Source organism: Chiloscyllium plagiosum, unplaced genomic scaffold (assembly GCF_037043375.1).
Source record: "Chiloscyllium plagiosum isolate Xiang-an unplaced genomic scaffold, Cpla_swu_hap1 HiC_scaffold_24, whole genome shotgun sequence".
NCBI classification, from domain to species: Eukaryota; Metazoa; Chordata; class Chondrichthyes; order Orectolobiformes; family Hemiscylliidae; genus Chiloscyllium; species Chiloscyllium plagiosum.
Genome location: NW_028270162.1, coordinates 33,544,993 through 33,561,692, shown reverse-complemented (window position 1 = coordinate 33,561,692; position 16,700 = coordinate 33,544,993). Strand labels below are relative to the sequence as shown.

Here is a 16,700-nt window from a genome sequence, read left to right as displayed (position 1 = left end):
CTCAGCTTGCTAATCACCAAGATGGACAGACTTTCTTATCTTTCTGCACCATGTTAATTGCCAATTAATTAGATAAGGAAGTTTTAAATTTCTCATTACATGGAATACAAAAGATGCAATGATAAGGTGGGGGGGCAGTTTTTACTGTATGAAACTGGTTTGGATTTTTCTGCAACGACTAATTCTGCAAACTTGACTTGTTAGCTGCTATGTACAGTGCTGCTATTGTTATCAAATGTTACGTGTTATCATCCAAGTCCTTGCAAGAATGATTGTACATTCAGCAACCTTGAGAAATTTTTCTGTCAGCATTATTGGCAGCCCTAGTAGCCATTTTGTGCTACTCAGTTATGGGCATCCCTAACACATATCGTGGTGACAAGAGGTCAAGGGCTAAGTAACTCACCTGACTCTTCAAAGTCAGTCCACCATCTACAAGGAGCAAGTCAGGAGTGTAATGGAATAGTCCCCCTTTGGGTGAGTGCTTCTCCAACAACACTCGAGAAGCTTGACAATGTCCCGAATAAGCAGCCTGCTTGATTGGCATTACATCCATAAATGTTCACTCTCTCTATCACTGACACACAGTAGAACCAACTTGTACAATCTTGAAGATGCACTGCAAAGATTCATAAAGGCTCATTAGAGAGCACTTTCCAAACCCACAACTACTATCATCGAGAAGGACAATATCAGCAGATGCATGTGAATGCCATAAACTGCAGTTTCCCTCTAAGTCACTCATCATCCTGATTTGGAACTATATCGCAATTTCTTCAGTTCAAGCAAAGTCCTAGAACTCCCTTCCTAATAGCCCTGCAGGTGTACTTACAGCAAGTGGACAGCAATAATTTAAGAAGATAGGTCATCATGAGCTTCACCAAGGTAAAAACAATGACTGCAGATGCTGGAAACCAGATTCTGGATTAGTGGTGCAGGAAGAGCACAGCAGTTCAGGCAGCATCCGAGGAGCAGTGGGACTAGGGATGAGCAATAAATTTTGTGAGATGGTTTGTAGCTCGGGTGCTTTTTGTTGTGGCTCTGTTCGCCGAGCTGGGAATTTGTGTTGCAGATGTTTCGTCCCCTATTTAGGTGACATCCTCAGTGCTTGGGAGCCTCCTGTGAAGCGCTTCTGTGATGTTTCCTCTGGCATTTATAGTGGTTTGTCTCTGCCGCTTCCGGTTGTCAGTTCCAGCTGTCCGCTGCAGTGGCCGGTATATTGGGTCCAAGTCAATGTGTTTGTTGCTAGAATCTGTGGATGAGTGCCATGCCTCTAAGAATTCCCTGGCTGTTCTCTGTTTGCCTTGTCCTATAATAGTAGTGTTGTCCCAGTCGAACTCATGTTGCTTGTCATCTGTGTGTGTGGCTACTAAGGATAGCTGGTTGTGTCGTTTTGTGGCTAGTTAATGTTCATGGATACGGATCGTTAGCTGTCTTCCTGTTTGTCCTATGTAGTATTTTGTGCAGTCCTTGCACGGGATTTTGTACACTACATTGGTTTTGCTCATGCTGGGTATCGGGTCCTTTGTCCTGGTGAGTTGTTGTCTGAGAGTGGCTGTTGGTTTGTGTGCTGTTATGAGTCCTAGTGTTCGTAGTAGTCTGGCTGTCAGTTCAGAAATGTTCTTGATGTATGGTAACGTGGCTAGTCCTTTGGGTTGTGGCATGTCCTCAGAAGCCACTGATTTAGATGCCTGGAGACAGGCTTTGTTTTGGTCTTCTTCCCTCAGACCTCAAGCCCTGTTCCTCATTCTCAGCACCGCAGCTCCCACCTCCAGACATCAGCCTCCCCACACTTGCCACACTGTCGGGATTCTATCCTTCTTCATTCTTCCCCACCTTCTGCCCTGGACCTTAATTCCCCAGCCCAGAACACAACTCCCCCTGTACTAACCCCTGGCAACTGCTGGCACTAACTAATCTAGGTACCTGCTCCATTCATAGACATTTGTAGTAAACCTATCAGCAGCAAGCCTGGGAGAGAACCAGCCTAAAATTGACGAAGTGTCTCCTCACTATTTCCTTCCATTCAAATGACAGGAGTGACTTTTCTCCTATTTGTACTAATCAATGGGGGATATTCCAGGATGATTTAGGTCTTTTGGAGTAGACTCACCCACTGCCTCCATTAGTTTGACTGTTAGTTAGAGCGTGGATAAAATAAACCTGAGTTCAGGAGGTACAATGACAGTGGTAACAAGGCAACATTTTACCAAGTTTAGAATCAAGGACCCCTGTTAAAGTTATGTCAATCAGGGTTCAATGGAAAACTCTTAACTGGTTTGGAGTCATACATGGGACCAAGGGAATTTAGTGCCACGTATGACGTTTGTATTTAGATTAGACTAGATTACTTACAGTATGGAAACAGGCCCTTTGGCCCAACAAGTCCACACCGACCCGCCAAAGTGCAACCCACCCAGACCCATTCCCCTACATTTACCCCTGCACCTAACACTACAGGCAATTTAGCATGGCCAATTCACCTAACCTGCACATTTTTGGACTGTGGGAGGAAACCGGAGCACCCGGAGGTAACCCACGCAGACATGGGGAGAATGTGCAAACTCCACACAGTCAGTCGCCTGAGATGGGAATTCCTTAGAACCCAATCACTCAGCTCCAGGACAACATGACAGGAGTAATATCTTGTGCCCAACCACCTTCTATTGCTTCATCAATTACCTTGCCTCAATTATTATTTTGGAAGTGGAGATTTTGCTGATGATTGTGCGGTCCTCAGCTAATGAAGCACAACATGTTCACATATAGCAAGTCATGGACAACATGTCCACATATAGCAAGTCATGGACAACATTTGAGCTTGGATTGATAAGTAGCAAGTAATGATCATCTCACACAAGTGTCAAGCAGTACTCATATCCAACAAGAAAGGGTTGAATTATCTCTTAACTTTCGATAGCTTCCATTTGTTTAATCCTCCATTTTCAGCATTATGTTTGGCAGTGGGGATATGGTTCAGCATTGACCAGAGACGCTGCTGAACCAGCCACAGAAATATTGTGGTGACTAAAGCTGGTTAGAAGATAGGAATTCTGCAGAGACTGCTTCCCTTTCTTACTCCTCAAATATTTCCAACACCAATAAAGCAAATGTCAAGAGCTTGATGGTGCAGGGTTCATAAACCTTTGTGACCCAATTTTCTGTCATGAAAGTAATTACCTAATTAGGAATGTTATTTTTGTTTTACATTATTTGAAGCTTACTGGTTCAAACCAATAAATCTGTCAGGATAGGGAATTATCTTCAACAAAAAGAGTAAAAGGTGAAGTTGCCATAGTCCTAGCAGACCATAAGGCTGCTAGCACACAAGAGAGAGAGAGATGACTGGTGGTGGTTTAACCTGAGGGTTGCCACATTCTCAGGCGAGGTTGAGAATGAAGGTCTATCATGGTAACCTCATCAGGTGCGATGAATTCATCCCATGCATTATATTGCAAACCAGCTGCCTAGGTAACTGATCCCCTCAACCACGTGATGTAATTAATCAGAGTAAAAAAAATGCATGTGAAAGGTCAGTCCATAAAGGGAAATGGTTAGTCAAAAACCAGGAAATGAATTAAACAAGAAACTGAAAATAACATTCAGAAAATAGACCTGAAAAGGAAATGTGAACCGAAAAGCAGGGAAACAGAAACTAAAACCTGCAAAAGTTAGTAAATGATGGAAAAAAGAAAGTCTGAAATGAGAAATGGTTTACCAAAAAGCAGAAAAATGATAAAACAAAGCACACAGTAAATGAATGTCCTGAGATTTTCTTGATATTTTATAATCTGAAAGATGTTTTGATGCACAAATGTAATCAAAGCAATTTATTGATGCGTTCTTTGCATTAGTAGACATAGCCTTAACACTTGATAGAATTTAAGTTTTATTTTTATTTTATCTTTCTTGCCTGTAGCAAATATATACAAAGTAGTGGCCACGAATGTATTCTGAACGATATTGCCGAATTTAAATCATCTTCACAAGTTTCCGACTTAATCAATGAACAGAAATTTGAAGCAGTAATGACAATCCATCTCTACAAAGGAGGAAGATTACTGTTAGGTAAGGTAAATGTATTTTTGAAATAGATTCGAGATGAGGGAATTTGGTCAAAAAGAATTGAAAAAAATCACTGAGTGATAAAATGGTTATTATGTATAAACACCAATCATATTCAATAATGGAAAAGTAAATTTGTTTGAGTTTAATCTAAAAGAAGTAGATATTGCAAAAGCAAGTCAAAAGTAAACAAGGCTACATTAATATATCTGATCCTTCTCTTATGACATTTTTTTCAAGGTGCAGTGTTTGAACTCAGACTTGCTCTGTTTCATAATTCATGTATTTAACTAATTTTGTCCCAATAATGGTTACTGTTATCAGCTTCTTAATATACTGACCAAATCACCTAGCTCAATGGAAAATTTCTGCTTATCAACCTTCTCTGAAATAAGAGCAGGTCTCCATTAAAAAATGCAAAGTCTATTGAACGTAGAGCAGTGGCTGAACCTGGATTTAATTTATGAATTGGCAGCAAAGCAGTGTTAACATGTTTTATGATATTTACATCAATTCTGATGATAACTTGAATGTACATACAGTACATATGTTGTGAATGTGTAAGTATGGTTCCATCTGGATTAGGCCACACTCGTTCTTGTGTATGCACAACATATTATGTTCACAGAATCACAGTTATTATGATGCAGTCGGAGGCCATTTGGCCTACTCTGCTTGCACTAACTCTATGCTTCACTACTTATCTCCTGCCTTATCCCCATATCCCTGCACACTATTACTATCCAAATAACCATCCAATGCCCCCCTTCAATGTCTCAACATTTCCAGGCAGTCCATTTCATACCTTAACAATTTGCAGTATTGGGTAATGTGTTGGAGTCACATGTGTATCCTCTTGCTCTTGTTTCATTTACAAGTAGAAACAACTTCACCCTATCTACTCAGCTCCAGCCCACTTATGAGACTGAAAACCTTAATCAAATCTTACCTCAGCATTCTGCTGTCCAGGAGGAGCAATCCTAACTTCTATAGGTTTCTAATACTTGGAGGAGAAAGTGAGGTCTGCAGATGCTGGAGATCAGAGCTGAAAATGTGTTGCTGGAAAAGCACAGCAGGTCAGGCAGCATCCAGGGAACAGGAGAATCGACGTTTCGGGCATAAGCCCTTCTTCAGGAATGAGGAAAGTTTGTCCAGCAGGCTAAGATAAAAGGTAGGGAGGAGGGACTGGGGGAGGGGCGTCGGAAATGTGATAGGTGGAAAGAGGTCAAGGTGAGGGTGATAGGTCAGACTGGGGTGGGGGCGGAGAGGTCGGGAAGAAGATTGCAGGTTAGGAAGGTGGTGCTGAATTCGATGGATTAGACTGAGACAAGGTGGGGGGGGAGGGGAAATTAGGAAACTGGTGAAATCCGAGTTCATCCCTTGTGGTTGGAGGGTTCCTAGGCGGAAGATGAGGCGCTCTTCCTCCAACCGTCGTTTTGTTGTGGTCTGGCAATGGAGGAGTCCAAAGACCTGCATATCCTTGGTGGAGTGGGAGGGGGAATTGAAATGTTGAGCCACAGGGTGGTTGGGTTGGTTGGTCCGGGTGTCCCAGAGGTGTTCTCTGAAACGCTCCACAAGTAGCCGGCCTGTCTCCCCAATATAGAGTAGGCCACATCGGGTGCAGAGGCTGCAATAGATGATGTGTGTGGAGGTGCAGGTGAATCTGTGGTGGATATGGAAGTTTCCTTTGGGGCCTTGGAGGGTGGTGAGGGGGGAGGTGTGGGCGCAAGTCTTGCACCTCCTGCGGTTGCAGGGGAAGGTGCCGGGAGTGGAGTTTGGGTTGGTGGGGGGTGTGGACCTGACGAGGGAGTCACGGAGGGAGTGGTCTTTACGGAATGCTGATAGGGGAGGGGAGGGAAATATATCCTTGGTGGTGGGGTCCGTTTGGAGGTGGCGGAAATGACGGCGGATGATGCGCTGAACATGGAGATTGGTGGGGTGGTAGGTGAGGACCAGTGGGGTTCTGTCCTGGTGGCGGTTGGAGGGGCGGGGCTCAAGGGCGGAGGAGCGGGAAGTGGAAGAGATGCGGTGGAGGGCATCGTCGACCACGTCGGGGGGGAAATTGCGGTCCTTGAAGAAGGAGGCCATCTGGGTTGTGCGTTTTTGGAACTGGTCCTCCTGGGAGCAGATGCGGCGGAGTCGAAGGAATTGGGAGAATGGGATGGCGTTTTTACAGGGGGCAGGCTGGGAGGAGGTGTAGTCCAGGTAGCTGTGGGAGTCGGTCGGTTTGTAGTAGATGTCCGTGTTGATTCGGTCGCCTGAGATAGAAATAGAAAGGTCGAGGAAGGGGAGGGAGGAATCTGAGACTGTCCAGGTGAATTTGAGGTCGGGGTGGAAGGTGTTGGTGAACAGGTGTCAGTGGAAGGGTACCGACCAGTACCCTTCCACTGACACCCTCCTTCAACTGACTGAACTGGTCCTCACCCTGAACAACTTCTCTTTCCAATCCTCCCACTTCCTCCAAACGAAAGGAGTAGCCATGGGCACCCGCATGGGCCCCAGCTATGCCTGCCTCTTCGTAGGATATGTGGAACAATCCATCTTCCGCAACTACACTGGCCCCACCCCCCACCTTTTCCTCCGCTACATCGATGACTGTATCGGCGCTGCCTCGTGTTCCCACGAGGAGGTTGAACAGTTCATCCACTTCACCAACACCTTCCACCCCGACCTCAAATTCACCTGGACAGTCTCCGATTCCTCCCTCCCCTTCCTCGACCTTTCTATTTCTATCTCAGGCGACTGAATCAACACGGACATCTACTACAAACCGACCGACTCCCACAGCTACCTGGACTACACCGCCTCCCATCCTGCCCCCTGTAAAAACGCCATCCCATTCTCCCAATTCCTTCGACTCCGCCGCATCTGCTCCCAGGAGGACCAGTTCCAAAAACGCACAACCCAGATGGCCTCCTTCTTCAAGGACCGCAATTTCCCCCCCGACGTGGTCGACGATGCCCTCCACCGCATCTCTTCCACTTCCCGCTCCTCCGCCCTTGAGCCCCGCCCCTCCAACCGCCACCAGGACAGAACCCCACTGGTCCTCACCTACCACCCCACCAATCTCCATGTTCAGCGCATCATCCGCCGTCATTTCCGCCACCTCCAAACGGACCCCACCACCAAGGATATATTTCCCTCCCCTCCCCTATCAGCATTCCGTAAAGACCACTCCCTCCGTGACTCCCTCGTCAGGTCCACACCCCCCACCAACCCAACCTCCACTCCCGGCACCTTCCCCTGCAACCGCAGGAGGTGCAAGACTTGCGCCCACACCTCCCCCCTCACCTCCCTCCAAGGCCCCAAAGGAAACTTCCATATCCGCCACAGTATCACCTGCACCTCCACACACATCATCTATTGCATCCTCTGCACCCGATGTGGCTTCCTCTATATTGGGGAGACAGGCCGGCTACTTGTGGAGCGTTTCAGAGAACACCTCTGGGACACCCGGACCAACCAACCCAACCACCCTGTGGCTCAACATTTCAATTCCCCCTCCCACTCCACCAAGGATATGCAGGTCTTTGGACTCCTCCATCGCCAGACCACAACAAAACGACGGTTGGAGGAAGAGCACCTCATCTTCCGCCTAGGAACCCTCCAACCACAAGGGATGAACTCTGATTTCACCAGTTTCCTCATTTCCCCTCCCCCCACCTTGTCTCAGTCTAATCCATCGAATTCAGCACCGCCTTCCTAACCTGCAATCTTCTTCCCGACCTCTCCGCCCCCACCCCAGTCTGACCTATCACCTTCATCTTGACCTCTTTCCACCTATCACATTTCCGACGCCCCTCCCCCAAGTCCCTCCTCCCTACCTTTTATCTTAGCCTGCTGGACAACTTTCCTCATTCCTGAAGAAGGGCTTATGCCCGAAATGTCGATTCTCCTGTTCCCTGGATGCTGCCTGACCTGCTGCGCTTTTCTAATACTTGGAACCATTCTTATAAATCATTTCTTTCTCTATCCAATGCATTTGCCTCTTTCCTATAATGTTGCACTCACAACTGTACCCAGTATTCCAGCTGAGTTCTAACAAGTGTCTTATTCAAGTTCAACATCACCTCTTTGCTCTCTTACGCTATGCCCTTATTAATAAAGCTGAGAACACTATATGCTTTATTTACTGTTCTTTCCATGTGTCCTACAAGCTTCAGTGGACTGTGTACATATACATACATCCTCTCCATTACTTTTGGAATTGTATCTCCTATTTTTTATTTTGTTTCAGTGTTCAACAAAACAAAACGCAAAATGGAATACATTTTGAGAACTTTTAACAAAGGCCTGGAGGAAGAAATTCTAAATGAAATATTTCTGAGCAAGTTTTGAGAAGATTTGAGCTCAGTTTGAGGTTCTAGATGTAGGTTTGTTCGCTGAGCTGGAAGGTTCATTTCCAGACATTTCATCACCCAACTAGGTAACATCTTCAGTGGGCCTCAGGCGAAGCACTGCTGATGATTCCTGCTTTCTATTTATATGTTTGGGTTTTTTTGGGTGGTGATGTCATTTCCTGTGGTGAAATCACTTCCTGTTCTTTTTCTCAGGGGGTGGTAGATGGGGTCTAACTCAATGTCTAACTCTACCACCCCCGAGAAAAAGAACAGGAAGTGACTTCACCATAGGAAATGACATCACCACGGGAAATGACATCACCGACAGAAAGAAACTTGAACATATAAATAGAAAGCAGGAATTTTCAGTAGTACTTTGCCTGAGGCCCACTGAAGTTGTTACCTAGTATGGTGACAAAATGTCTGGAAATGAACCTTCCAGCTCAGCGAGCAAACCTACATCCAGAAATATTTCTGAGCTAAAGAACATTTTTTTTCTCTGAAAACTCGGTTATTAATGTATGCATTGGCAGCATGGTGACTCAGTGGTTAGCACTGCTGCCTCACAGCGCCAGGGACCTTGGTTCAATTCCAGCCATGGGTGACTGTCTGCGTGGGTTTTCTCCAGGTGCTCCAGATTCCTCCCACAGTCCAAAGATGTGCAGGTTTGGTGAAGTAGCCATGCTAAATTGCCCATAGTGTTCAGGGATTTTTAGGTTAGGTGCATTAATCAGGAGAAATGTAAAGTAATAGGGTAGGGGAATGGGTCTGGGTGGGATACTATTTGGAGGGTTGGTGTGGAATTGCTGAGCCAAATGGCCTGTTTCCACGCTGTAGGAATTCTATGATTCTATGATGAAATGAAGGCAATTGCATTTGATTTTTTTCTAAATTTATCAAACAGTACATCATACATTTAACAGTTAACAGAAAGCAGCAGTTTGCCAAAAAAAAACACTATATACAGGGGAAAGGGCAGCAAAGCCAAACCCCAAACCCCACCGTTCAAACAGTTTTCAGGGAGATAAGGACAAAACTCAAATCCCACTTCCATTCATCACAAAGATAACAGTAACAAACACAGACAAGACAGTGCAATCAAATGTGAAACAGGGCAGAGAACACAGATCCAATATAGCTGAAAAAAGACACCTGACATCAGTCCACACCACATACTGTTCAGACCGTCCTTGGCTAACATTCCTGCAGGACAGTCAACTTTCCTGTCTCTGGTCACACTGCTTACTGACCGTCCCTCCCCAGGCCTGCTTTCCTTCAGGCTGGTCGTCGACACCCCAGCTCTCAGTCACCCCACATACTGAGCGGACTACCCCAGGCAGCTTTCCTACGAGCAGGTTGTTGGCCTGTCGTTGTCAGGCCGCCCTGCGTACTGACTGACCCTCCCCAGCTCGCTTTCCTCCAGGATGGACATCAGCCATCGGCTCCCAGTTACCCCACGTACTAGCCAAGCCATCCCGACCTGCTTTCCTACAGTCAGGCTGTCAGCCTTCCAGTAACCGCCCACCCCGGGTACTGACTGACCCTTTCTCCTGGCCAGCATTCCTATGGACTGGCCATGGCCTGTCCGGCTCCCAGCCTCCATGCGTACTGACTGGTCCTCCCCCGGCCGGCCTTCCCACAGGCTGACAATTGCATTTGATTGGTAAGGCCTGTATAAACCGGCTGTAAGGCTAACTGACTTCAATGTATGTTTGTAACCAGGAATGTACCAATTGGAATTGTCATAGTGTTTTATTCTGCGAATAATGGGGAATATTTTCATGTTTTCATTTTAAGTGATCCAGGGAGCAGTGTAATGCAATTTTGAGCCGGTTTGTTTTCAGAATATCAGCTCTTGCCTTGTTATGGAAGGAACAAGTTCCTTGTACCTGATCATGATATAGGCCTGTTCAAGCAGACTGGTTCTCTTTGTTTTGTGGAAGATATAGAGAATCTGGAAAAAATTCCAACACTGGGTTAATTCCTATCTTATGTGAAAGGCCCATGGAGCTGGATATTTTCAATTTAGGAATAAGGTAGGTTGTGTGGATAATTGATTGAAGCATATGAAATGCTAAACAGACTAGACTGTGGACATTTGGTCAGATTATTTGGATTAGGTAAATAATTGAAAATGAGGAGATCCATACAATTACATAACAATGGAATCAGGTTAGGTGCTCAATAATTTCCTTTTCGAACAGCCAAGTTTCTGGTATTGAGACTGGCTTCAATGCAATGAGAGGTATGTCAATAAGGGACTATTTAGTCTGAGGCACAGACAGATGTTTCTGTGGCCAGCAGCAAAAATTAGAATGGTGTGTTGCTTCCCTGGTGCAAGGATCAAGGATTGTCTCAGAGACAGTGCAGAATGTTCTCAATGGGGAGAGGAGCCAGCAGGATGTCATTGTACACATTGGAACCAATGACATAGGAAGGGAAAAGGTTCAGATTCTGAAGGGAGAATACAAGGAGTTAGGCAGGAATTTAAAAAGGAGGTCCTCGTGAGTAGTAATATCTGGTTTACTCCCGGTGCTATGAGCTAGTGAGGGTAGGAATAAGAGGATAGAGCAGATGAATGCATGGCTGAGGAGCTGGTATTTGGGGGAAAGATTCACATTTTTGGATCATTGGAATCTCTTCTGGGGTAGAAGTGACCTGAAGGATGGATTGCACCTGAATTGGAAGGGGATTAATATACTGGCAGGGAGATTTGCTGGAGCTGCTCAGGAGGATTTTAAACTAGTAAGATGGCGGGGGTGAGGGTGTGGTGGGGGGATTTAAGTCATGGTGGTGATGGGACCCACGGAAATACTGAGGGATCAGTCTGAAACTGATACAGTTGAGAACAGAATTGAGCCAAACAGTCAGGGCAGGCAGGGATAAAGCAGAGAACAAGGCAGGACTGATGAATTAAATTGCATTTATTTCAATGCAAGGGGCCTAACAGGGAAGGCAGATGAACTCAGGGATTGGGATATCGTAGCAATTACAGAAACATGGCGCAGAGATGAACAGGACAGGCAGCTTAATGTTCCAGATTACAAATGCTAGAGGCAAGATAGAAAGGAAGGCAAGGGAGGAGGAGGAGGAGTGGCGTTTTTGATAAGGGATAGCATTACAGCTGTACTGAGGGAGGATATTCCTGGAAATACATCCAGGGAAGCTATTTGGGTGGAACTGAGAAATAAGAAAGGGATGATCACCTTATTAGGACTGTATTATAGACCCCCTAATAGTCAGAAGGAAATTGAGAAACAAATTTGTAAGGAGATCTCAGTTATCTGTAAGAGTAACAGGGTGGTTATGGTAGGGGATTTTAACTTTCCAAACATAGATTGGGTTTGCCATAGTGTTAAGAGTTTAGACGGAGAGGAATTTGTTAAGTGTGTACAAGAAAATTTCCTGATTCAGTATGTGGGTGTACCTGCTAGAGAAAGTGCAAAACCTGACTTACTCTTAGGAAATAAGGCAGGGCAGGTGACTGAGGGTAAAACTATTAATTTTAAAATAGTGATGGAAAAAGATAGACCAGATTGAAAAGCTGAAGTTCTAAATTGGAGAAAGGCCAAATTTGAGGGTATTAGGCAAGAACTTTCAAAAGCTGATTTAGGGCAGATGCTCACAGGAAAGGGACGGCTGGAAAATGAGAAGCCTTCAGAAATGAGATAATGAGAGTGCAGAGACAGTATATTCCTGTCAGGGTGAAAGGAAAGGCTGGTAGATATAGGGAATGCTGGATGACTAAAGAAATTGAGGGTTTGGTTAAGGAAAAGAAGGAAGCATATGTAAGGTATAGACAGAATAGATTGAGTGAATCCTTAGAAGAGTATAAAGGCAGTTGGAGTATACTTAAGAGGGAAATGAGGAGGGCAAAAAGGGGACATGAGATAGCTTTGGCAAATAGAGTTAAGGAGAATCCAAAGGGTTTTTACAAATACATTAAGAACAAAAGGGTAACTAGGGAGAGAATAGGGCCCCAAAGATCAGCAAAGCGGCCTTTGTGTGAAGCCACAGGAGAGGAGAAGATACTAAACGAGTGTTTATTGTAGAAAAGGACATGGAGGATACAGAATGTAGGGAAATAGATGGTAGTATCTTGAAAAGTGTCCATATTACAGAGGAGGAAGTTCTGAATGTTTTGAAACGCATAAAAGTGGATAAATCCGCAGGACCTGATCAGGTGTACCCTAGAACTCTGTGGGCCTCGATAGTCACAGGTGGGGTGCCGGAAGAGTGGAGGTTGGCTAATGTGCTGCTACTATTTAAGAAAGCTGGTAGGGACAAGCCAGGGAACTATAGACCAGTGAGACTGACCTCGGTGGTGGGCAAGTTGTTAGAGGGAATCCTGAGGGACAGGATGTACATGTATTGGGAAAGGCAAGGACTGATTAGGGATAGTCAACATGGCTTTGTGTGTGAGGAATCATGTCTCACAAACTCGACTGAGTTTTTTGAAGAAGTAACAAAGAAGATTGATGAGGGCAGAGCAGTCGATGTGATCTATATGGACTTCAGTAAGGCGTTCGACATGGTTCCCCATGGGAGACTGGTTAGCAAGGTTGGATCTCATTGAATAAAGGGAGAACTAGCCATTTGGATACAGAACTGGCTCAAAGGTAGAAGGCAGAGGGTGGTGAGGGAGCATTGTTCTTCAGACCGGAGGCCTGTGACCAGTGGAGTACCACAAGGATCGGTGCTGGGTCCGCTCTTTTCATCATTTATATAAATGATTTGGATGTGAGCACAAGAGGCATGGTTAGTAAGTTTGCAGATGACACCACAATTGGAGGTATAGTGGACAGTGAAGAAGGTTACCTGAGATTACAACGGGATCTTGATCAGATCGGCCATTGGACTGAGGAATGGCAGATGGAGTTTAATTTAAATAAATGTGAGGTGCTGCATTTTGGAAAATCTTAGCAGGACTTATACACTTAATTAGATTAGATTCCCTCCAGTGTGGAAACAGGCCCTTCGGCCCAACCAGTCCACATCGACCCTCCGAAGAGTAACCCACCCAAACCCACCTTCCTCTGACTAATGCCAATTCACCTGACCTGCACATCTTTGGACTGTGGGAAGAAACTGGAGCACCCGGAGGAAATCCACGCAGAGAACGTGCAAACTGCACACAGACAGTTGCCCAAGGGTGGGATCAAACCTGGGACCATTGTGCTGTGAGGCAGTAGCACTAACCACTGAGCCACCAAGGTCCTAGGGTGTATTGCTTAAAAGTAGAGTCACAGGTAGATAGGATAGTTGAAGAAAGCGTTTGGTATGCTTTCCTTTATTGGTCAGAGTATTGAGTACAGGATTTGGGGGGTCATGTGGCGGCTGTACAGGACAATGGTTAGCCCACTATTGGAATATTGCGTGCAATTCTGGTCTCCTTCCTATCAAAAGGATTGTGTGAAACTCAAAAGGGTTCAGAAAAGATTTACAAGGATGTTAGCAGGGTTGGAGGATTTGAGTTATAGGGAGAGGTCGAATAGGCTGGGGCTGTTTTCCCTGGAGCATCAGAGGCTGAGGGGTGACTTTATAGAGTTTTATAAAATCATGAGGGGCATGGATCGGGTAAATAGACAAGATCTTTTTTGGGGTGGGGGAGTCCAGAACTCGAGGACATAGGTTTATGGTGAGAGGGGAAAGATATAAAAGAGACCTAAGGGGCAACCTTTTCACACAGAGGATGGTGCGTGCGTGGAATGGGCTGCCAGAGGAAGTGGCGGAGACTGGTACAATTGCAACATTTAAGAGGCATCTGGATGGGTATATGAATAGGAAGGGTTTGGAGGGATATGGGCCGGGTGCTGGCAGGTGGGACTAGATTGGATTGGGATATCTGGTTGGCATGGACAAGTTGGACAGATGGTTCTGTTTCCGTACTATACATCTCTATGACTGTAAGTGATTAATTGACCTTTTGGCATATTATTCGGATTCTTGTGGCATGTAAAGTTTTGCTGCAAAAAGGGAGTATCATTTGTAGGAACTGGAGAGATATATCCTGTGGCAGTTGTCTCCTGGCAATCATGTTGTCATCAATTAGGCTGGATTTTTTTTAAGGCTTTCTCTTCCTCTCACAGGAAATTGCTGGTGAGGGAAATATGGTGGTCAAGACTCCACTACAATCCCTCTGCTATGTTTGGAAGAAAGATTAAACTTATGTTCTAGTGAATTAAAAAAAATTGTAGCCATTGTCCATTCTTTTGAATAATGCATTTGTATTTATATGATTCTAATTATGCCCCATTTTAGGATGACCAGAACAGGAATGCTTTAAGCAATCATTTTACAGATTAATCATCAATATCTGCTGCATAAAACACAGAATGCCATTTACCTCTTTAGTACCTGTGTTCTCATCTTTCAAAGATCTTTGCACCAAATTACCTGGGATGAAGACCTGTTCCAGCAAGATAACAGGATTTTCTAACTTCATCAGAGCTCCAGTACTTTCTTTATGTCCCACTGCTTTTCTTCACTTGTTCTGCCATGTGCACAGATCAAGAAACCTCAATTTGATCAATAATGTGATAATCTTATATATGCCAGCTTCATGGCATTTTTTCTTTTCCTTCTAAGTTAAATATGGAGTATTCACAGTTTTCAAAATGGTTATTTTCCTTGCTGCTCCTCCTCCTTTTCCTACTTCCCCCTTTCTTTCCGCCCACTATCTCTCTCCCTTTCTATTTCAACCCCTTCCTCCTCACGCTATTCCTCTCATCTTGAAATGGTGTCAAAGTGAATAATGTTTATCAATGTAAGCAGCTGAAATCAGCTTTTCACTTTTTGTATGTTCTGATATAGAGAAGTAAGTCAGTTGTTGAAGGAAATGATATTGCAGATATGTAAAGATACCAATTCTTTTAGACAGTAATGTTCCATATGGAGTTATATTTGGTGGAACAGACATCAATGAAGATCTCCAAGATGAAAAGAAGTGTGAAGTCATGGAGACTGTACTGCAGAAATCTAGGTAACAGCAAGCATGTATCTTATTTTCTCCTTTGGTGGAGGGAATTAGGGACAACTGTTTAACTATTGCATCAATAAATCTGAAATAATAGCAGTAAGATGGCCTGCAGAACTGTAGTGTAAATTTTATTTTGTCATTTGGGAGTCAGTCTTGAATGCTTCTTTGTTCCTGCATGTACATATCTGATGATCATGCTTCTTTGTGCTCAGAGTGAACAACAGTGCCACTAGAGAGCCAAACATTTCCCATTTCAGATAATCAGTGATGGTGTCAAGTTTTCCCAAGCCAGGAATCGCATGTCTAGCTGCATAGGACTCTGTCCGAACAACTTACTCAGTTGCGTTCCCAGTTACATTAGCAAATGAGTCTTCCAAGCTTTTAGCCACCCCTTCTGAATGAACACAGCAAACTTAACCAGAAATTTTACCAAACCAAGAATCTAGTGAAAATTAGAAACTTGAAGATATTATTAATGAAGTAATAGAGTACAAATTAATGAGACTTAAAGTTGACAGATCTGGGCCTGATGAGCCATTTTGCAAGGTTTTAAGAGAGATAGCTCAGAGATAATGTATGCTGGAAGTATCCCCATGGATTTGCAGGCAGCAAACGTAATCTAATTTGAAAGAAAGGAGGGAAAAAGAACCATGGTACTACAAGCCTGTTACATTAGTAATTAAGAAGGTGTTAAATTAACTATTAAGAGCATGGTAAAAGAGCACTTAGAGAATTAAAATAAGCAGAATCAGCATGAATTCATGGAAAGGAAATCACATTTAAAAACATCTGATAGAGACCTTTCAAGTTGAAATGAGCAGCATAGAAGAGGGGAAACAAATGGATGTGGAGAATTTGGATTTTCAAAAAACGTTCTACAAAAAACTAGCATATGTCTGATCAGCTAAATGGCAACTTTCAGGATCATAATGGATCCATGGCATGTAATAAGATGCCAGTAAAGTGGTTATTACACAAAACTGCAACTAATTTATTTGACAATAATACACTCGCGTAGATTAAGGATCGTTAAGTAGATGGAAAACAGAACAGAAAAAATAAGTCATTTTCAGGTTGTAACTTGGAGAGTAATGTAAGACTAAGCAGGTGGGCCCGAACTATTTACAATCTCTAAGGTGAGGGTACTGAGAATCTGAGATTGCTTATGATACAAAGTTAAATGGAACAGTAAGCTATTGGGAGGACATATAGAGACTACAAAAGGATATAGGCAATGAGTGGGACATTGTAGATAAAATACTACACAGGAAGGCATGAAATTATCCACCTTGGACGGAAAATTAGAATTTTTTGCA

General features: G+C 44.2%; 1 protein-coding gene across 2 annotated transcripts in view; it reads left to right on the top strand.

Moving 5' to 3' along the window:
* glt1d1 (glycosyltransferase 1 domain containing 1) overlaps positions 1 to 16,700 on the top strand; it is a 96,695-nt gene that overhangs the window by 10,262 nt on the left and 69,733 nt on the right. For both annotated transcript variants that reach the window (XM_043715785.2, XM_088000061.1), the window contains exons 2-3: positions 3,920 to 4,068; positions 15,282 to 15,387. In XM_043715785.2, the coding sequence (XP_043571720.1) occupies positions 3,920 to 4,068; positions 15,282 to 15,387 (255 nt within the window). The remainder of the gene's footprint in view (positions 1 to 3,919; positions 4,069 to 15,281; positions 15,388 to 16,700) is intronic.